Raw genomic sequence first — 21,940 nt, 5'->3', positions numbered from 1 at the left:
AACTTGAACAAGATGGCTTCCCAGCCAGCTCTTACCCTGCTCCCTTAGCCATGAGCGCTCCAACCTTATTACAGGACCCCAGAGAACAAGCAAGGATTTTCCTGGGCGTTGAGGAAATTCCCAATTTCCCGCACTGTCTTTGGGCAGAAGGCTTCTCTCTGTGTTGTCCATTTGTCCCATCATATATTCAGTGTTCATTTATCAAATACCTACTATGTGCCAGGCACTGTGCTGGGCACTGAGGATACAAAAATAAATAAGACATGGTGTCAACATCCAAGTTTATCCAGAATATGTGTACTGTGTGACTTCAACATTGTGAGTTAGTGCAGGGAAAGAGGGACACACAGGGGCATGGAGCCTGGAGGAGGGTTCCTAATGCAGTCAGGGGTGGTCAGGGTAGGCTTCCTGGAGGAGTCAATGTGCTGCTGAGATTTGAAGGAAGGTAGGTGCAGTGGGTCTGGGAGTGGGGTGGGAGAGAAAGGCATTCTTTCTGAGAGGGCTTTGCTGCTCCAGGAGTTTTGAGCAGCTCCGAGTGGCTGGAGCTAAGGGAGAGTGGAAGAGTGAGAACCCAAATGGCGTGTAACTTGACCATGGGGTTTGCATTTCATCCTGGGGCCACTGATGGGGGACAGGGGGAAGTGACAGAACTGCGCCCTCATTTTAGGAAGACGGTTCAGGCAGCATCGGGGAGCCTGGAGAGGCTGCCACAGAGCGGCACAGAGGTGGTGGCCCATGATGTCAGAGACCCCGAGCAGGGAGCAGGACAGAACTTGGTGCTCAACTCATGGTGGGATTGGGGGCGCAGAGGATAGTGGGTGACCCTGGGATTTGGGGGTTGGCTCAGTGCTGGTGGCCGTGCCAGTCTCTGTGACATGAAGAACAGAAGGAGGGGAGGACATGGGGTTCAGGTTGGGACCCAGGTGCGAGGAGGGGCTTGCAGGTGCCCGAGCGAGCACGGGGAGCCGAGAGTTGTGCACCCCCCGGTTGATGCTGGGGTAGCCCTGGCACAAGGCACAGATTTGGCGCCAGGAAAGGACAGTGGGCTGAGATTCTGTCCCCACTGACTCACCGTCTCCTCTTAGCTCTAGGACTAAGTTCAGCCCTCTGACAAAGAAGAAAATAATGTCTTCTGCAGCATGGGAAGAAGGAATAGAGAGAAAGCAGTGAGAGAGGATCAGGACGCAGGAAGCTGTGTCCAGGTACCCAAGACTGGCTCTGCCAGGCCCAGGCGGTGGCGGCGGTAGGGTCCGAGGCTCATTACGGTATCCCCAGTGCCTGGGACCCAGGGGCCCTCCACCACGAATAAATGAATAAATAATAAATGAATGAATCGATGGCGGCGGTGTGGGACCTCCAGGGTCCTCTGGGTCTGGAGCCTGGCAGGAGGCAGGTCAGGGCAATTCTTGGTCGTGTATTGTGTGAAGGGCTCTGCTGAGGGGTGGTGCAGATTGAAGTCAAGCCATTGACCAGAAGGTTGTGTCTGCCCAGAGTGGGCGCTTTTTCTCATTGGTGGAACTATAGTAGCTCTTAAAATTACAGTCTCCAAACCAGCAGTATCAGCATCACCTGAGCAGTTGTTAGAAATGCAGATTTCCAGGCTTTACCCAAGACCCCGCTGAGTCAGAAGCTCTGGGGGTGGGGCCCGGAATCTGTGTTTTACCGAGCCCTGCAGGGGAATCTGATGCACTGCAAAAGTTGAAATCCAAGGGGCTAGCAGAGGCCAGCTGACAACGTGCTGAGTTCGAGCCCCATCACCTGCCCCCCATCCCCAGACAACTTTCTCAGCAGGAAGGGAAAACGATACACTTGGAGAGAAGTGAAGCAATGCCTAGAACCAAGTCAGCAGCACTAACAGGAAGCCTCGTGCAGGACAGATGCGTGGAATCTGGGAAGGCCTCCTGGAGGAGGTGGCTTCCAGCAGGGACTCCATCAACTGAGTGAAAGCAGAAGGGAGTAACATTTCTGCTTTGGAAGACTGCAGGCTCAGAGGTGCAGAGGTGGAAACCCATCGAATGTGGGCTAGGAGGCAGGAATGGACTCACGTGGCCAGGATGGAGGTGTGGGCAGGGGGAGGGGAGGTAGAACTGGGAGAGAGACACAGTGAGCTGCCCTCTCAGTTCCAGCCTTGATGACTGCTCCTACGCCAGTTGGAAAAGAATTTATTTCTAGAGTGGGGTCCACCCCTGCTTTGCCAGCTCACTCGCCGCCTCTGTCCCCCACACCCCCTCCCAACCCCACAGCGTCAGCCCCAAACTCCACCTGCTTATTATGGGATTTCTGGAGCAGCAGCCTGTTTTTCAGGGATCTGTCAGGTACAGGCCCGGCCCCAGGCTCTTGGGCGCGAAGGCTTAGCTGGCAACATCCAGGAGGCCTGGGGTGGGAACGGAGGCCTGTCCCCCCTCCTCCATCACAGCACTGCGCTGTTAGGGGAACTGAGTGGATGGGCCGGGGAGGACTTGGGGTGACTCAAGGGAGGACACGCTAGGTTTGGGCAGGGGTGTGGGAGGCAGTCAGAGGTGTGGGAAGATGGTGAGGTAGGTGCAGAGCTGTGGAGGAGAGAGTGCCAGAGACGCCTGTTGTTGAGCTGGGGGTCAGCCCCTCTCTGCCCAGTGCTGGCGCCCCGCTAGGCGTCTCCCAGCGTCCAGCCTGCCCATCGGTGCTGCTCCCATCACTGGCCCCCGCCAGGCCTCCCTGGAGGAGAGGGAAGGGCCTCCTCCCTGCGGAGGCTCAGCACTAGAAATAGAGGCTAAAGTCACCTGTTTCTACACAACCAAATCTCTTACAATTAGGTAGATAGAGAATAGCGAATCAAAGCATCACTTAGAGTTGTTAATGTTGCAATGAATTCTATGGGGTTTTGTGGGGCCCCAAGCCTGGTTCAATACAAATTCCTGGTAGAAGCCATCATGCTGGCTGAGGATAAGCATGGCTCCTAAGTTATTAACCACTTACTCTGTTCCAGATGTCAGGGGTAGGCCTGGTTAAGGAGCACAGAGACCGGGGTGTTGGCCTCAGCTCTGCCTCTTCCTTGCTGTGGGACCTTGGGTGCTTTGCTTAACCATTCTGAGTCCCCAGTTTCCTCAAGGGTAACATGGGGTTAATAATAGTACCTACCTCAGATTGTTACCTTGAGGCTTCCATGAGAAGATACTGCCAGCTAACATTTGTGGGGCATTTGCTTTGTGCCAGACATTTGCAAAGCCCTCCAGACCCAGTACCTCATTGAAGCCTCCCAGCCACCTTCTGAGATAGACGCTGCTATTATCCCATTTCACAGATGATAACATAGAGGCTGGGAAGGACGGAATTGCTTAAATCACACTAGCGAGTTGTGTGTGGGTTTTCTGTACTAGGCTACATCTCTAATGCCACAGGCCTTAATGGTGAGGCTAATTTGTGGCATTGAATTGAGGGGTGATTACTTTATGATTCTTTGTTCCTTCTGCTCCGGGGCCCCCAGCCTTGCATTCTCTCAGAACTCAGCCCCAGGAAACAGGGCCCTGGCTTAAGATGCTGTGGGTGGAGGAGGTAGGGAGGGGTCTGGCTGTCACCTCAGTGAACTGAGAAGTGTGGGGGAGGGCGTGGGGGGCAGGGCTGCCTGGAAGGCAGAGGCACAGAGCCTTGTCACTTGCTAATTTGGGCTCCTAACTTCCCAGACAAAGCCAGGGCAGTCGGGCTGACAGGTGTCGCCAGCCACCGAGGAGATGGGGCCCTGACTCCACAACCCACAACCTTACAAGGCTTAGCTCCTCTGGCCAGACACTTCCTTCCTTTCCCTGTGGCCTCCCCCGCCCTGGGACACTGGGAGCCCCTCCACGGGGGGCTCCAATGGGACCAGAGGCTGGGAGCCACTCCAGGTCTTCTCCTGTCACCTCATCTACCCCGAACTGCCCCTTATTCTTGGATTGGCCTCTGTCTCCCTGGACCTGGCAGGTCCTGGTTCCCATTCCCTCTCCTCCAGCAACTGTTCTCTTTTCCATTGAACTGGAACGTCTTGGGCGATCTGAGAGGGCACCGACCACATGGGTCCAGCTTCCGGTCAAGGCTACCTCAGACTCTCCCTGAACTTTAAAAAGAAGCTAAGGGGCGGGGGCGGGGGGGGGCAGGGAGGCGCCTGGGTGGCTCAGTCGGTTAAGGGTCCAACTTCAGCTCAGGTCATGATCTCACGGGTTTGTGGGTTCGAGCCCCGCATCGGGCTCTGTGCTGACCGCTAGCTCAGAGCCTGGTGCCTGTCTTCGGATTCTGTGTCTCCCTCTCTCTCTGCCCTCCCCTGCTCACGCTGTCTCTGTCTCTCTGACTCTCAAAAAATAAATTAAAAACATTTAAGAAAATTAAAAAATAAATAAATAAAAAGAGGCTAAGGGAAGGCCATCAGCTTTGCCCCAGAGAAGGGGAGTCCCCGTGGAAGCCAGCTCACCCCTCAGGTCACTGTGCACCATAAAGTCAGTTTCCAAATGAGGAGGCCGAGGTTCGGAGAGGACGCTGTAGCTCAGGGACCCTACAGGGGGTTAGAACCTAGAAGGCCCGCAGCAGGGTTAGGTTAAGGCCGGGGTGGGAGAGCCAAGGGTAGGTTCACTGGCTCCCTATAGGGTGGGGGTGGGGTTATGCTGGATGAAGTATGTGAACAAGGTCAGGCTGAGCATTTCACACCGAACCCGCCACAGAATGGATCACAGGCGGGCAAATGCTACCTCAGAAAGCCAAAGGAGAGGATAGAGAGCGAGAAGATGAAGATCCTAGCAGGTTAGGGCTGGGGCCGCTGGGTGCAGCCAGCTGGATTCTTCAGCTCACCTGGAGCTCACATGGAGCGGCCAGGAGACGGCTGGAAATAAAGGCCAGGACAGGGCTTGTAGCCCCACGCCACCTACCTGCGGGGCCACCACTTTCCAATGTGCCTTGAGGGCACTGAACATTAGTGTTAAGGTGGGGACAGGGGCATATTAGAGATGAAAGGAAGGATGGCTGGATGAGGACTAAGGTATATTCAAGGGGACAGATGTGCTTTAAGTGCACCATGGCCATTGGGAGACCTGGCCCACTCCCTTGAGGCCCCTTCTCTCTGGGTCTCCATTTCCTCAAGGGCACAGTGATTACACTGGATGGTCTTCGAGCTCTGACATCCTGCGATCTTCTGGACAAGTTCAGAGTTGACTTCTGGGAAGGCCAGGCCCTCATGTGCTGGATTCTGGCCAGGAATGCATGAGGGGCCACTCCAGGCTGTCATGCCCCAGGGACACTGGACCTGGGCTGGTTCTTCTCACAGGAGCCCCCCAAGCCCACCACTTTTCTGGCATGCCCCCCAAGCACAGCCTGAAGCATGAAGTCCTGGGGCCCTGAAAGGCCTTACAGAGTGCATCAGATTCTTATTGCGGCTATAACAAATTGCCACAACCTTAGTGATTCTAAATAACATAAGTTTATTATCTTACAGTTCTGGAGGGCAGAAGTTCAAAATCAGTCTCACTGGTCTAACAGAGAAGGTGTAGGCTGGCCTGCTTCCCTCTTGAGGCTTGGAGGTAAGGATATGTTTCCTTGACTTTTCCGGCTTTTAGAGTCTGCCTGTGTTCCTCAGCTCATGGTCATGTCTTCTGTCTTCACAGCCAGCAGCAGAAGTTTTCTCTTCTGTTTTTTATGCCCTTCCTTCCTTCATCAGGTTTCCTACTATGGACCCTGATCCTAATGCCTCAGTCTAATAAGGACCCATGTGATTAGATTGGGCCCACGTGGATAATTCTCCATCTCACGCTCTTTAATATCATCAGATGTGCAAAGTACTTTTTGCCGTATAAGGTGACAGATTCACATCTTTTTCATCAGTACGTGGGCAACTTTGGGGGGGCCATCATTCAGCCTGCCACAGGGGGCTCTGCCTGGGGCTCCTGCGGGGCCATGCGGACTGTTTCTCTCTCCGTGTTTGGGGAGGGTCCTCCCTACCAGGTGAGTGTCTGTGCCAGCCGTGGCCTCAGAGCTCCAGGGACAGCTGCTTCTGCTCCACAAGCAGAACAGGAGGTGGGCGACCTGGCCCCTGGGGAGATCTACACTGAGAGCGGGGTGGCCTTTCATGAGAGTGACAGTAAGCAAGGAGGGCAGGAGAAAGGCTGCAGGGGCACATTGGCCGGGGCGGAGAGTGGGGCCCAGGGCCTACACCATCCAGCAGCGGCCCCTCAGCCCAGTGTGGGCACCTCCTGGCCAGAGATCACCAGCCTTGCAGGCAGGCACCCGAGGCTGAGACCTCCGGAGTGGTCCACACGCAAAGGGAGACTGGGACAGGTGCCATGATGACAGGGCATCACTATCCCATGTTTGAAGGCCACCTGTGAACAGACAGCAGCAAAGAGGCCCTGGAGAAGCTGACAAGTTGGGGTGGACCTGAGGGTGGAGAGCTGGACTGCATGGCGTGGAAGGATGGAGTCGATGCATTAAGGATGCTGGGGCCTGGGATGGGGGATCCTGGCCCCACTCTGTCTCCAGGGACTGAGGATGATGACACCCCAGAGTCAACGATTCATCATGGTCCCTGAAGAACCTCTTTTGTTCTTCCATTGGTCCATCTGTTTTCTTTGTGTTTCCTTTCTGAAAAGTAGAATAATCCATGCAGATAATTCATTTTTTGGGGGTGCATCTTAAGTTCTTGTAAGAAAGTTCTTGTATAAGTTACAAACATAATAAGCCAATGCAATAAACTCCAGTAGACTCATCCCAGACTTTAAATCACTTCTCTGACCTCCAGCCACGCCTTGGCTGATGGCTGCCCTTATTTTCCATCCTAGCTCCTCCACTCGGAATCTCAAACCCCAACCCCTATAACTTTCTAGACCCTGTCCCTTCTGTCTGGTAGCATTCCAGCATGGGTGCTTTCCCAAATTGACTTGACGAGAGCTGAATTAGAGCAGCATCTGTTGGGCACCAGAATGGCAATGTCCAGAGGACAGGGCCTTTTACCCCTCTGTAGGCTCTGTGGGTGTGTCTCCTTAGGACACCCCTGTCCACCAGCTCTCTCCCCCACCAAACAGGGAGCATGGTAGAGCTCCCTAACCTCCTGTGGCATGTGAGGCTCTCGCTGGCTTCCAAGAGGGGTCAGTATCCTGCTTGCCCTGTCCTGGCCTGGGATCCTGGCCCACGAGAGGAGAGGACCGACGATAATAGCCACAGGATTAACATAGCAGGCATTGTCTTTCTCTGACTATAGGGTGGGTATTATGTGTTCATCAACTGTCCTAAAAATACTCAGTAAACAGGTGCAGCCTCGGTGGCACCGGCGCCCTGGACTGTGGCTGGAGACAGAGGGCAGGGCAGGGGAGAAGGTGAGTGAGTCTCACTGAGTTCCGGGCATGGGATATGGGGAGCCGTTTGGAACCTGGGAAACCTGGGTTCCTGGAAACCCACTTGGAGAGGGGTGCAGAGCATCTGTGTACCCTCTGACTTTTGTGCACATAAAGTTGCACCCTGATGCTCCTGCTCCCTCAGCTCAGTCCCAGGAACTGGGAGTCTGCCTGCGGCGCTGTTCACGTCACCCAAGCCCAGGCATCCTCCTCGGGCCCATGAACCAGAGCCGCACAAGAGTCCCCAAATCTAGCCTTTAGCCTCTTAGGCTTTTGGAGCATGGGCTCTGGGGCTTGATTTCCACGTTTGCTTGTGGGAGATGTAGGTCAGCGAGACTTCCCCTCCCCCCAGCCCCTGCTCATCCCTCAGGCCCCATGGTTCCCCCACCCCCACCCACCACCAGAGCCCCTTGTTCTGCCATATGGTTTCATAGCTGCTCAGTGCCTCATCTGGTCTGGCTGCTCATTCTCTCCCTTCTTTGGCCTGCGTGCCTCTAGGTGCTTGCTGGTTTTACTCAGTTGGTGGCCTCTGTGTGCACAGGATCTGTGTGCACTCCTGAGCCTGTCCGTGCGTATCTTTCATTGCGTGCCTGATGTGTGTGCTGCAGTGTGTGTCTGCTCCGTGAGGGGGATGTGTGTGTGTGGTGGGAGGGGGTGGGAGGAGGGGCAGCGGGTCTGTTCTATTTTTACTGGCCAGTTGCTGCTGCTCATAGTTTTCATAGCCTCCCCTCTGCTCTGCCCCTCACAGTCTGCAGTCCACTGCAAGACACAGGCCAGCCCAGCTCACAGAGACCCCACGAGGTAAGTGCCTGCAGCCCTGAACTTTGGATCCAGGTCGATCCCAGAGACAAAAACTGGGGCTTGAGTTTCAGGAGACCACCAGGGCCTGGAGACGAAAGGAGACACGTCTTGCTTGTGCGACTGGGTTGGCTGATGCAAGGGCCCCCAAATTTGTTATTGGAGGTAAAATCCCCCCTGCTCACGTTAAGGCTAAGAGCCAAGAGCAGAATTTCCCACCAGGTTGCTCAAGGGGCCCCTGGGGCAGAGCCTAGCGGATTATGTTTCACACCAGGCTGCCCAGTGGGTCCTAGGAGGGAGAGGGCACCTAGGGAAGGAGGCGGCATTGGGCATCAGGGAACGGGGGAGACGGGGCTGCAGTTGGAAGTTTAGGAAGAGCCGGGGGAGCTAGTGAAAGTGGGCAATGCCTCCAGCAGAGGAGAAAGAAGGCACTCTGGTGTGTGGGTCTCTGGGGGAGCCTGCAACACGGGACCCCAGCCTCTGCCAACTGAGGAAACCATCTTGCCTCTTTGCTCTTTGTCTTTGAGAGATGTGCTTAGTTCCCTTTGCCCACCCAGCTGTAGAGTAAGGCAAGAACAGGTGAGGGCAGAGAGCCAGCACGGCTTGGGGAGGGCCCTACCCCTGTCCACCGCTCCTGGCTCTGAGGAGTAGAAGTAGTTGGTTGGGGAGGGCTTTAGGGGGGAGGCCAATGGTGACACCATTTGGGGTTGGGGCATGAGGGTCTGAACGCATCAGAGGGCTCCTTCTACATTGGGAGCCATGGCTTGGGGTGGGGTGGAGACTGAAGGCAGCACCAGCCGCCAGGTTTGGGAGACAGTCCCACAGCCGTCCTTAGATTAAGCTTTCCCGGTAAGAGCTCAAGATGGGGGTGTGGGACTACAATGCTTGCAAATGGTCAAAGAGGCCTGGGATGCCCTTGAACTGGGGTCCAAGGTCAGGGAATGGGGAACAGAGGGAAGAACATGAGCTTAACCAGAAATTTGTGTCCCTGATTATCAGGTGTGCAAAGAGATCGGTCCTGTCCCTAAAGACACACACACAATCACTTACACACTTACACAGACACTCACACACTCAGCCTCATAGTCTAGTTGATATTCCCGTTCCACCCCACGGGCCTCAGGGAAGGGAAAGCCCAGCTCTGAGTCGACCCCTGGCCATCTTTTGCTCCCTCCCTCCAGTGCTGGATTCTCTAATTATCTCCTTGCTTGCTACTTGTGGGGATGAAGGAATGCTGGCCCTCCGGCCTCACATTTGCTGCTGCTATCTGCATCCTGACCGCTTATCGGGTTTCTGCTTGTCTTCCATAGGACCTGTCAAGGGGTCCCGTCTGGTGGGTATCAGAGCACAGGCTGGGGACCCCTTGGCCTGGCATTTGTCAATGGGGCAAGCTGAGGGGGGGCAGGCCCTGGAGCTTGGCAGGGGGCCCGGACTGGCCTGGGCAAGTAGGGCCCCATGCTGGTGATAGTGGGCTGTCTGAGGGAGGCGTGAACATGGCCAAATGCCCACCAAGGGTGAGCCACATCCCTACTCAGCTGAGACGTGCTGCCCTCTGGGGATTGGCATTATGGGAAGGCAATGATGATGGATAGACGGACCTGGAGGTGTTTCTTCACCAGCTAGTGTTTCGTTTTGGACTTCCTCGGGAGTCTTCAGAGGAGTGGAGCCCTCGGAATAAACAGCTGGTGATAAAATCTAATTTCAGCCAAATATCTCTGGAATTTATGGATTGGCTCCTACCTCTCCCTCTGTGCCCCAGGGTGACAGCTGCGACTCTGGGGTCACACTCCCTTTCCCCCTCCTCCACCCCGGGCCTCACCCTCCCCAGACAGCAGAGGCAGAGCAGGAGGAGGGGTGGGCAGAGGGCTTTCCGACAGGGTGAGGAGGTACAGGACAGGTGCCAAGTCCCACTCGTGGGGTGGGGGAGGAGGCTTCATGGGCACAAAGGGAAAGGAGGGAATTAAAGCAGAGGCAGAAGGTGGCTCTGGAATAAAGTTACCGGCTGCCACTTGACAAGCGTCCTGTAGATTTGGCCCTCCCTGGTACCAAACCAGGTTCTTGGACCAGATTCGAACTCCTGATCCTGTGCTCCCTGGTCCCTGGTGCACATACACTGGTTTCCTCCATTTCTCACTTCACAACCCAGCTCGGGATTCCTGTCCCGCCTTGCACACCTGCTCCCTGCCGAGTCGTCCTTCTTTCCCCATCTTCTGTACAATCCCCACCCTCTGCTGGAATGCTCTTTGTCCAGTCACAGGCAAGATGGTGAGTCAGGTCTGGCTTTGGAGCATCCCCTCGTGTAGCCTCGAGGATCCCCTTCTTGGATTGGGTCCCCCAACTGTTGGGACTACAGGGAGCCTCAGGAACCCAGTCAAGGGGGTTCACACTGTGCTCCACAGTCAGAGGTCCTCAAGAAGGCCTTGGGGCTCCTATGTACCCCGCTTCAACCTGTGCCATTTGCTCACATTGATTACATTTGTTTTACTTCCAAGTAAAATTTGGTTTGAACAAAGTCTTTAAGAGCTTTTTTAAGGGCACAACAATTTATCTAACTCCAATTTTTGCAGAGGGGAAATCTTCCTGGAAAGGGTCAGGATAAAGAATAGAGTAGAACCCAGGTTCTTCTCCTGCCTCCTGGCTTGACCCCCTCCATGCAGGACTCCCTCACCGCTCTACCCTAGGGGCACAGGTCTATGAGAATAGCACCCCCCCCCCCCCGCAGTTACATTGCACATAGTATCAATAGCGCCCTCTGGCGTTGTGCCCTATGGCAGCTACCTATACTCCATTTTCACTCTATACTTCATTTCCAGGTTCTTCCCCTTTCTGAGAACTTCAATGACTGCCCTCATCCACAGGACAGACTCTCAACCCAGCATGTTGTTTAGGGCCCCGTGACCTCAGTCTTCAAACAGATTTCCATGGATTCCATTCTGTTCCCCACAGGGGCTGGTAAACTTTTTCTGGAAAGGGCTTGATAATAATAAATATTTTAGGCTTTGCATGTTACATAGTCTTCTGTTGCATATTCTTTATTTTCCAATGCTTTAAGCAAAGAGAGGCTGGGGGCCAGATTTGGCCTGTGGACTGTAATTTGCCGATCCCCGCCCTACATACCTGGCCAACAGAGCCACTTTGGGTTTTGATATTGCTTCTTTGCTTTTATAAGCTTTCTCTCTCTTGTGAGTGAATGAGTGAATGAGTGAGTGAGTGAATAAATGAAATAAAGAATAAATGGACAAGTATTTATCCCATCCTGACCAGTTGGAGTCCGTTATGTCGATTTCTTCTTCCTGCCATCTGACTCTCCCAGGCGGGACCGCTGATGCAGCCCCAAGGCCCAGCTGGGCTGGGCGGCAGAAGCTGTAAATTTCCCACATTGATGGTTGCTTTGTGCCTGCAGGTGCTGCCCGCCCACCACCACCACCACCACCATGCCTGAAGTGTAAGTAGCCCCACCCCCACTGAGGCTCCAGGAAAGCAAGGCCCATTGCTATAGATTTCAGCCCCACAGTTGAGGCACCTTCTGTTTGACCCCTGAAGCAGTTCCCCAGGAGAACAGACTCTAAAGCAGAGCAGACCTGGGGCTCCTGGGTGGCTCAGTTGGTTAAGTGGCCAACTTCAGCTCAGGTCAACATCTTGTGGTTTGTGAGTTTGAGCCCTGTGTCAGGCTCTGCACTGACAGCTCAGAGCCTGGAGCCTGCTTCGGATTCTGTGTCTCCCTCTCTCTCTGCCCCTCCCCTGCTCACGCTCTCTCTGCCCCTCAAAAATAAATAAACATTTAAAAAGTTAAAAGAAAAATAAAGCAGGAGCAGGCCTGGGTGCCTGGGTTCCCAGTGCTACCACGCATCCCCCTCCCCCTCCCCATAGCCTTTGAACAGAACTCATGCTCCAGATTGCTTAGGGGAGAATTCTGTGGCCTGTGTCAGACTTTGTCTCTGCACTGGTCAGATGAATCGCGTGTGCCAGGCCATGATTTGGCATTGGCCCAACAGATGAACAAAGCACTGGGAATTTGCCCACCAGGCCAGGGGCAGAAGTGCTCATGCTGCTGGAACCCTGTGTTGAGGCTTCCCTGAACTTCCACCCCTCCTCCCCGGCTTACAATGGCTAGTGTCTCCCCGTAAGAATCTCAGGTAGCCCAGAGAGCCATTGGATGTTTATTCTGTTTTGCCGAAAGTCTTGAGCTGGTCCCTCTGCCTGATGCCTGATTTCCTTCCTGTGTATGATTGTCACCTCACCGCCCCCGCCCAAGCTTGTCCACATGGTTTTGCCGTTGCACGTGCAATATGAACTGTTCACATTCTGTCTTCTGTTCTTTCCTCCTGTCCTTCCTGTGGTGGATGCCTGAAGTGAGGTAAGTGAGATTTGGGGTAAGTTTTTCCTGGTTAGGTCTTCAGACTGGTAAAGGTGGGGTAAGCAGTATGCATGGTAGGGGGCGGCCAGTGGCTAAGAAAATCCCCAGAGAATAGAAATCTTGGGTGAAGTTTCCAGGCATGGACTTCTTTGGGCCCAGGGTGGTGCCCCAGTGCACAATCTCACTGGAAGGCCCTCCTGGGGACTAGCTAGGGTCACAGCATGGCTAGGTGTGATTCTGTACCCATTCCTTGCTCTGCAGTCTCGCTGAGCACTGAGCAAGTTCTTCCTCTCTTGTTCTGCTCACTTGTCCAGCCCTGGGGGCTATCTTGTTTTTTTGCAGAGCTGGTCCTATGCAAAGCCATATTTGAAGAGTACCAAGAGATCATCTTTGGGCTGTTCTACCCCTGCCCAATGACCAAGCAGTGATGGAGGAGCACAGAGGTGTCCTTCCATTCCCCTCAGGTCTTAGATAACTCTGGCCCTGAAACGATCCAGATTATGATGCTACTGAGAACACAGCCTGTGTACAGCCCAGGGTTATGACCTGCAGGGATACGGCTGGGGATTCTGAACTGGCAAGGGTGGGAATGAGTAGCACTGATGGAGGGGACATTTGGCACAGAGATTCTCAATGAGATTCTCAATACACCATTTTTCAATAGCCACATGAATTTCTTTTTTTAAAGGTTCATTTATTTTGGGGGAGAGAGAGAACAGGAGCAGGGGAGGGGCAGAGAAAGAGGGAGAGAGAGAATCCCAAGCAGGTTCTGCGTGGTAAGTGCAGAACCTGATATGGGGCTCTATCTCCTGAATGGTGAGATCATAACCTGAGCTATAATCAAGCGTCAGATGTTTAACTGACTGAGCCACCCAGGCGCCCTGCCATATGAATTTCTAAGTTTTGCTGAGGCTTATATTAAAGTGAGTCACCATTGATTGATGATCCAATGAGGTGACCCACAAGTTCACCAAGCAGTGGGGGAATGATATTGCAACAAAGCATTTCCATGAGTACATTATGGTGTGCAAATCTTGAGTGGTAGTGATTATTGCAATGGGCCATTTCTTCTGCAAGCACACGAATCCAAACAGTAGCCCAAACCTCGCTGTAGAAGGTGAAAAGACAAACAAACTGCTCTCAACCGTCAGATTAGAAGTCATGCATTCCATGCACAAGATACAAGGTCATTCATCTTCCCTCATTTTCTCAAACAAACCCTGCTTGCTTCTACCATACACACTAGCCTAACAAACCAGGGCTATGATCACGCAGCACGCAGCACGGTACAGTCCACGCTGCTCACCGGTAGCGATGAGCATCGACCACGTACGGTCAAGAAGAGATCCAAGTGTGCAGAAGGCATCACAGCCTCATCAGTGAGGGATTATGCAGCCCCCCTGACCTTCACCTCCCCTGAGTGCCATTGAACATATCCAGTTGGCAAGAATATATCAAGCATTTTTTATAAGAAAACAAGGTTTTTATACCTGAGAAAGATGCATGTGGATGATGTTGACAACAAAAAAGTTGCAAAATTCACAGCTTGTTTCTCTGATGTAACAGATCATCAGGGCATTGGGGCCTTACTATGCAGAGCACTAACAGGTGCATCTCTTTCATGCCTTTCAAAGGATTTGCACGTCCATGATGTCACTCTGTCTGTGATAACTCTCTGGACTGAGGAAGGTGGGTCTTGGCATCCTTATTTACGGATGAGGAAGGAGGTACCCGTAGAGGTCATGTGACCCACAGAGGCTCCCACCAGCATTAGAAGCAGGATTGAGAGCGAGGGCTTCAGCTTCTAGGTTAGGAGAGCTGACTACAGCATTCTCTGAATTTGAGGGGTTCAGTCATAAAGGTGAGGGACCTTTTAAAGGACCCTATGGCGGGGATTCTGGGTAATGTTGGTGAACCTGGCTGGCACGCATCCTGGCCTAGACCATATTTCCAGTTCTGCAGACTCTACCTCACCACCTGTCTCTCCCCTTCTCACCCTCAGAGAAAGCCCAAGATCACTGCCTCCCGCAAACTGTTGCTGAAGGTGAGGCTTCACGCTGGCCCTGGGGGGACATCCAGTGGGAGACAGAAGGCCTATGGTGCGGACTCTGTGGGGGTGTGGAGGGTCATGGGGAGTGAAGAGAAAGGAGGCCAAAGTGAAGATGATGAGAGGACAGAGGGGGCCCCGGCCATTGTCTGGGGACTGGTGGTCAGTGAGTGGGACCCTGAATCTATGGGGTCCTGGCACCTGCCTGGGGTCCTGAGAGGAGGCAGTAACCAGCTTCAGGGTGATAATACCCAGCAAGGCAGAGGGCCTTGCTTTATTTTGGCAAGAGTTTCTTGGGAGCTCTGTGGTCCAGAACAGATGAGAAGTGGGTAAGAGGGAGACTGTGAGGGAAAAATAAGCTCCGGGGTCTGAGAAATGCTGCGTGCGGTGGCTCGGTGCTTGCTCTCACGTGGCCCTGCCTGCAGCCAGCACACCCACCGCACGCCCCGTGGCTGTCCTGTTCACTCCGGGGGATCCTGGGCTGTGCCCTCACCAGCACGAGAACACACGCTGCTTGTAGAGCCAGAGGCAAGAGCAGGTCCAGCCTGGGGTCGGCCTTCCCCTCAGGCCCTGATGCTGGGTAGGGAATACAAGGGCCCCAGGCCCCTGGCTCAGGAGGCTCTGTCCCGTCCAGAGCCTGATGCTGGCCAAGGCCAAGGAGTGCTGGGAGCAGGAGCACGAAGAACGGGAGGCCGAGAAGGTGCGCTACCTGGCCGAGCGCATCCCCACGCTGCAGACCCGCGGCCTGTCCCTCAGTGCCTTGCAGGTGAGTGTGCACGGCTGGCCGCTGGACCCAGCTGGCAGGGGCTAACCCTGGCTCCACGCTCGGTTCTTGTACAAGTGGCTCTTCTCTTGCAAGGTCTCATGTCATCCCATAGGCCCCTGCGAGGTGGTGCTGGTAGATCCCATTTCACAAGTGCAGGAAGGGAGACTCAGAGGTGGGGGAAAGCAGCTTTTCAGGTGGGGCCGGGCCAGGGCTGGGGCCCCACGTCAGACCAGTGCCAGGCCCTCGAAGGTGTGCAGTGGGTTGGGGGGGGGTGGATCTTTGGATCCAAAGACCTGCCCATCCTTCCCCTGCAAATAGGTTTATAATGTTCGTAAAACACTGATAATTGTTTATATGCCAGTGGCTACAGAGAAAAGAGACTGGAAGGAAATATACCAAAATGTCACCAACGGTCATCTCCTACTGGTGGCATCACTCGTTATTTTTTAAAAAAAAATTTTTAAATGTTTATTTATTTTTGACAGAGAGAGAGAGAAGGGGAGGGGCAGAGAGAGGGAGACACAGAATCTGAAGCCGACTCCAGGCTCTGAGCTCTCAGTTCAGAGTCCGACACGGGGCTTGAACCCACAAACTCACAAACCTGAGCCGAAGTCAGACATTTAATCGACTGAGCCACCCAGGCGCCCCACTCATTATGTTTATTATGTTCTTTTTACTTAATACATAGTTTTCAAATTTTCTACAATTGACTGATTTTTATCATAAGAAACCTTTTTAAAGAAAACAGTTACATTCTGAAAGGAAAACAAAGGGCTTACACGCTGAGCTATCAGAAACCATGAACCTCAGAGAAAAGGGGATGGTTAGCTCCTTTCCAGAATGTAAATCTTGCAAAGGCACTGGATTTGGAGGAGAAAAGAAAGGCTGGGGTCCCAAAGGCTCCTCTCCCTTCTTTTCTGTTTCTTGATTAAACTTTCTTCCTCCAGGACCTCTGCCGAGACCTACATGCCAAGGTGGAGGTGGTGGATGAGGAGAGATATGACATTGAGGCCAAATGCCTCCACAACACCAGGGAGGTGAGCCTGTAGGAGGGGAGGGCAGGCTGGGTGCATGATGGGGCGATGTCCAATGTCTGGGGTAGGTGGAGGGGGGGCAGTGATGGTGCAGCCGCAGACGAGGTCCCTCTTCTTCTGCAGGGTTTGGGAAGTGGCCACTTGGGGAGCTCTGATCTCTCCACTCTAGCCCCTAGGACTAGAGATGGGCAGAGAGAGGATAATCACACAGATGAAAAGCACAAACTTCCTCCCAACCTGTCACACAGGCTCCTCAGTCTAAAAGGAGCTGCCCTCTTTGTTCACCCACACAAACAATCATATGCTTGTTAATAACATCTTCCCTTTGTGAATGGCTTTCATGTGCATTTCATCCTTTGATCCTCCCTACGCCCCTGTGGCTGAAGTAGGTGCTATTATCTGCACATTACAAAGGAGGATGCTGAGGTTCAGAGAGGCTGAGAAATTTGATCCAGGTCACACAGTGGTGATTGTGGGACCAGGTCTGGTCGCTGCCTGCCCCCCTCCAGGCCCCACTGCAGTGCTCTGTGCTCCCCCCGGTGTGGGGGGTCGGAGCATTAGCTCAGTCTAGACTCTGCTCCAGTGTGACAGGGCAGAACTCAAAAAGGCAGGACTCCTGAAGCTGTAGTGAGCTGCTCCTGGGTACCTGTTCAGACAGGGAGGAGGGGACGTGGTGGGATGAGAAAGCACTTTGTTTCTTCCCACTTCTCCCCATCAGGAATGATGGTTTGTGGCATCACAGATGTTCCCAGAATTCCCTCCAGAGAGAGTACCCTGGAGTGGAGTTTATCCATCCTACTGGGCCAAGGCTGTGCCCTCAATGAACTGCTTTGAAGGCTCACTGGGAGGGACTCCTTAGAAGCAGAAATAGGGCCACGGGAATAGGAGGCAGCACCCCCCCCCCCGCCCCAAACAGGGCTTCCAAACCAGACTTGTGCTGAGTTTGGAACTGCCCCATCTATTCACCCAACCCTGACAGAGAGGCGAATGGGCTTTATCTGTCCATTTACTCTTTCATTCACTTGTCAACAAACACGTTGGGGCTATTTGCAAAGTGATGAGTGGGTCTGAGTATCCCAGACGGTCTGGACTGGAAGCTGGAGAATTTGGGGGATAGTTTTGGCTGGAACTCTTCAAGTCCAAGATCCTCAGGAAGGTTGCCCTGGGGATGCATGCACTCTTTCCAGTGAACCCTGGCTTCTTCTCACCTGCAGATTAAGGACCTGAAGCTGAAGGTGCTGGACCTCCGCGGAAAATTCAAGCGTCCACCACTGCGTCGGGTCCGGGTCTCAGCTGATGCCATGCTCCGGGCCCTATTGGGCTCCAAGCACAAGGTTTCTATGGATTTGCGGGCCAACCTGAAGTCAGTGAAGAAGGAAGACACAGAGAAGGTGAGGAGCCCTTTTCTCAGAACCTTTCACCCCCTGTCCCATCAGCCTTTACCAGTTACTCCACCACATAGACTCAGGGAGGAGCCCCTGTTGGAGGCCAGGCAACCTGTTGGAACATTCTAGAACCCTCTAGGAGACGAGTGATGAAGTCTTACCATTCTGTTTTGGGAGAAAGAAGACTTGCTCCCTTCCCTCAGGCTCTCAGTCTGAGGAGGAAACTGGGACACAAAGAAAGCCAGACCAAGCAATAAAGCAAAAACTGTATCCAGTGTGAGGAGAATGCAGGGTTAGGGTGAGCGGGGAGACAGTGCCCTCTGTCACTATTGGGGAAAAAAGACAGCAGATCATTGTGGTCATAGGACACATGAGCACAGAAATGAGAGAACTGAGTTCAATCACTCATTCAGGAACAAATCACTCAAAGCTAAGTGAGCTCAATGTATGTGCCCAGAATGGACGGGCTCTAGAAGGAACATGGGTCTCTGGCCCAAGAAGGTTCATAAAGAGAAGAGATGGCCAGGCAGTCTGCTGATAAAATGGAAAATGAGCCAATTTATGAGGAGGTAGGTCAGAAGAGGCGGCCTTGAGCTGGCCTTGAGCACCAGACCAGGAAGTAGGTGTAGGTCTGGAGGCAAGGTTGGGCTGTGGTTCACTGGGGCGGTAACTCGCCCCGCCACGATCATCCAGAACTTCCAGCTGACACAGCTTCCTTCTTCCTGTGGAGCCTCAGCTTGGTGCATGTCTATCTTTGAATGTGTCCTTGGACCTCGCCAGCTGGGCAGGGCTGTCAGGATTTCCTCTTTTTGAAGAGGTTGACTTTCTTTTTCTTTTCTTTTCTTTTCTTTTCTTTTCTTTTCTTTTCTTTTCTTTTCTTTTCTTTTCTTTTCTTTTCTCTTTTCCTTTTTCTTTTCTCTTCTCTTTCTTTCTTTCTTTCTTTCTTTCTTTCTTTCTTTCTTTCTTTCTTTCTCTTTCTCTCTCTCTCTCTCTCTTTCCTTCCTTCCTTTAAATATTTAAATGTGTTTACTTATTTATTTATTTTGAGAGAGAGAGGATGCATGCATATGTGTGAGCAGGGGAGGGGCAGACAGAGAGAGAGAGAGAAAGAGAATCCCAAGCAGACTCCTCACTGACAGTGCAGAGCCCCACATGGGGCTCGATTCCATGAACCGTGAAACCACAACCTGAGCCGAAATCAAGAATCAGACGCTTAACTGACTGAGCCACCCAGGCATGCCAAGGCGTCTGCCTTTTGATCGCCTCGTTTCTTTTATGTCAGGAGGGCCCGGCTGCCCTCCGGCCTGCTAAGTCTCTGATGTGTGTGTGGGCTCCCCACAGGAGAGGCCCGTGGAGGTGGGTGACTGGAGGAAGAACGTGGAAGCCATGTCTGGGATGGAAGGCCGGAAGAAGATGTTTGATGCCGCCAAGTCTCCTACCTCACAGTAGAGGTATATAGAGACCAGCCCCCTTCTCCCTGGGCCCACCAGACTCTAACAGATAATAGAGGCTCCAGGACACTGGCCGGTGGCTTGGGGCCAGTATGGTGCATTGAGGAGAATCAGCTCCGGTCAGCTCAGCCTCGAGGCCTTGGGCATGTCATTTCTCCTGTGGGGCACTTTTTGTCACCCTCATCTATAAAACTGGAGGCTGTATCACATCAGTGTTCTCCAAGTGGGGCCCTCAGACCAGCAGTATCAGGACCACCTGCAAATGATCGGGCCCCACCTCTGAGCCTTTGAATCGGCAACTCTGGGGTGGGCCAGCCTTGTAGATGTTCTCCTGCAAGATCTCGAGAGCCCCTGGGTTAGACCATCCTTGGGGGCCCTCCAGCTCTGACTTGCTGAACATTTAAGCTTTTAAAAATACTTCCTGGCAACGTACCCCAAAGCCTCTGGTCCCAGGGGGGTTCTAGTCAGAGGAGACAAGGCCACCCCTTCTCTGAGGAAGTTGCCGGAGAAAGCGGCAAAGTGAAGCCTCATAAACCAACCCCCCACCCCCACCCCCGGGAGTCCCCAGGGGATGTGCAATAGGGCAGAGGTCGGCTAAATAGCCCTGGCAGGGAAGGCTTTCCGGAACTGTGAGCTCTCTGAGGGAGTGATGGGCAAGGGTTTGTAGATACAGGAGGGTGTGTCAGAGAGCTAATGTGCAAGAAGAGCATAGAAGTGAAAGTTAACCAGTGGTGGAGGAGGAGCACAGTGGGGGGGAGAAGTGATAGGGGTTCAGAAAGGAGAGGGGAGGGAGCTGGGGCCCTGGGCTGAGAAGCTGAGGAGCCCCTCTGGGTGGTGGTTCAGCCCAGGGTGTGCTTGGGGTAAGAAGTCCCAGGACTGTATGTCCTGCAGGTGAATCTGTAAAATGGCTCTGCCTCTTTGTCCCCACAGGCCGGCTTGCTGCACTGCGCTCTGGCCTCCCACTTCTCCCTCCTCCCTCCAGCCTTGGCTCACCCGCCTCTCTGCATCCCACCCTGCATTTCTGGAACATCCCATCCTGCTCCCACCTCTCCCCTCCAGCCTGAGTGCCCTCCTCTGGAACTGGGATTAAACAGACACCCAAGATTCTGAAGAGCTCACCCTCGCAGGGTGTAGACCCTGGCCAGCCGCGGTATAGCCAAGCTGAGGAGGAAGGGATTGTGAGAACACCTTCCCTCTGGCCCCGTGCTGCATCCCGCCACTGCTTCTATGACATGTAGAGTGCCCCCAGGCATCACGGCTTCTCCATTAAAAACCAGGATTCTGGTAATTTCTGTAGCTCTGGCTGTGAGTGCTCAGAAGAAAGGGAAGACAGGGAGTCTCAAGAGATGGCTATTCTGGGCTGGAGGTATGAGCTCAGGGTCAGAATGGAGGTCTGAGGAATAGGCAGCTGCCTGCTAAGGTCCCTCTGGGACCCCTTCTGCGCAGTCCCAGTGACATCAAACAGCAGCCCATCACCACCCAGGACAGTCAGATTACCCAGGCCCTAGCCTCTGGAACAGCCCCGGCCCCACCTAATGACTCCAGCCAGCAGGCTGGACCTCTGTATTCAGATTACAGTCCCCTTTCTCTGGAAACCTGCATTATCTCTCCCTGGAAGCTGCTGGATGTTCCTGAGTATTCTGGGCTGAGAGGTCAGGGTGCTTTCAGCCCCTTATGTGGTCCTACACGTACGGGACAAGAGTTGCCCAGTGCCCTGGCCCAGCCAGGAGGGACAACCTGCAGTTCTATGTCTGGCCACTAGGTAGCTCCTTCCCCATCGCCGTCCCTGGGGCTCTCCTTTCCTTCCAATCCCTCCTCCCTCCACCTTCATTCACCCTCCTCCCAGTTTCTCTTCACACTCCTGGACTGGTCATATCTTCCATATTCGCTTGCCTCGAAGTGGGCCGACCAGTAGTCTGCCCTCTGGATGAGGCCCTTTCTCCATTCCACTGATATCCACTGATATCTGGACCCAAAGCCTGATGAGGGTTGTGTGCCTGCTGGGGTGGGGGGGAGGCTGCCCTCCCACATACAGAGGAGAGTGACTCCTATGGAACAGAGACCAAAGTTCTGGGCAGAGCAGAGCCTGGCTTTTCAGGACAGTGTCATAGTGACTCCTGAACTAAGCCTAAAATGAAGTGGCTGTCTCCTTTGACTTAAAAATTTTTTTAGATTTATTTTGAGAGAAAGAGCAAGCTGGGGAGGGTCAGAGAGAGAGGGAGACACAGAATCAGAAGCAGGCTCCAGGCTCCAAGCTAGCTGTTAGCACAGAGCCTGATGCAGGGCTCGAACCCATGAACCGTGAGATCGTGACCTGAGCCGAAGTCGGACGCCCAACCAACTGAGCCACCCAGGTGACCCATAATATTATTATTTATTACTGAGAGACAGAGCATGAGCATGAGAGGGGCAGAGAGAGAGGGGGAGACACAGAATCTGAAGGAGGGTCCAGGCTACGAGCTGTCTGCACAGAGCCCAACGTGGGGCTCGAACTTACAAACCATGAGATCATGACCCAAGCTGAAGTCAGACACTTAACTGCTGAGCCAGCCAAGTGGCCCTTGATCATTTCAGCCCTGGTCCCAGAGAGGCTGAGCTGTCTGAGGCGGCCCCCCTCCTCCTGCCCTGGGAGTCCCCGTTCTGCCCTCTGCTCCCAGTGTATTATCTGTCGTAAACTCCAGAAGCGGAGTACAAAGTGCAGTGCCAGCTACTCCCTGGGGCAGGCTCTAGCACCCGGGGCTGCCCAGCCCCTTGGGGGACCAGCCCCTTGGGATGTT

The 21,940-nt window shown here is 53.7% G+C and overlaps 1 protein-coding gene across 1 annotated transcript; it reads left to right on the top strand.

Annotated features, from left to right (window-relative positions):
- The first annotated feature begins 1,336 nt into the window (after positions 1-1,336).
- On the top strand, positions 1,337-20,416 carry TNNI1 (troponin I1, slow skeletal type). Its single transcript, XM_039227548.1, is given in 10 exon segments — positions 1,337-1,393; positions 5,821-5,940; positions 8,074-8,126; positions 11,527-11,572; positions 14,483-14,524; positions 15,162-15,293; positions 16,241-16,330; positions 17,542-17,718; positions 19,054-19,163; positions 20,094-20,416. Coding segments are annotated over 9 exon segments (825 nt in total). The 3' UTR covers positions 19,162-19,163; positions 20,094-20,416.
- Positions 20,417-21,940: the final 1,524 nt, after the last annotated feature.

Source organism: Hyaena hyaena, unplaced genomic scaffold (genome assembly GCF_003009895.1).
Source record: "Hyaena hyaena isolate Hyena2069 unplaced genomic scaffold, ASM300989v1 scaffold_28, whole genome shotgun sequence".
NCBI lineage: Eukaryota > Metazoa > Chordata > Mammalia > Carnivora > Hyaenidae > Hyaena > Hyaena hyaena.
The sequence above is the reverse complement of the archived record's forward strand: the minus strand, read 5'-3'. Positions and strand labels throughout refer to the sequence as shown.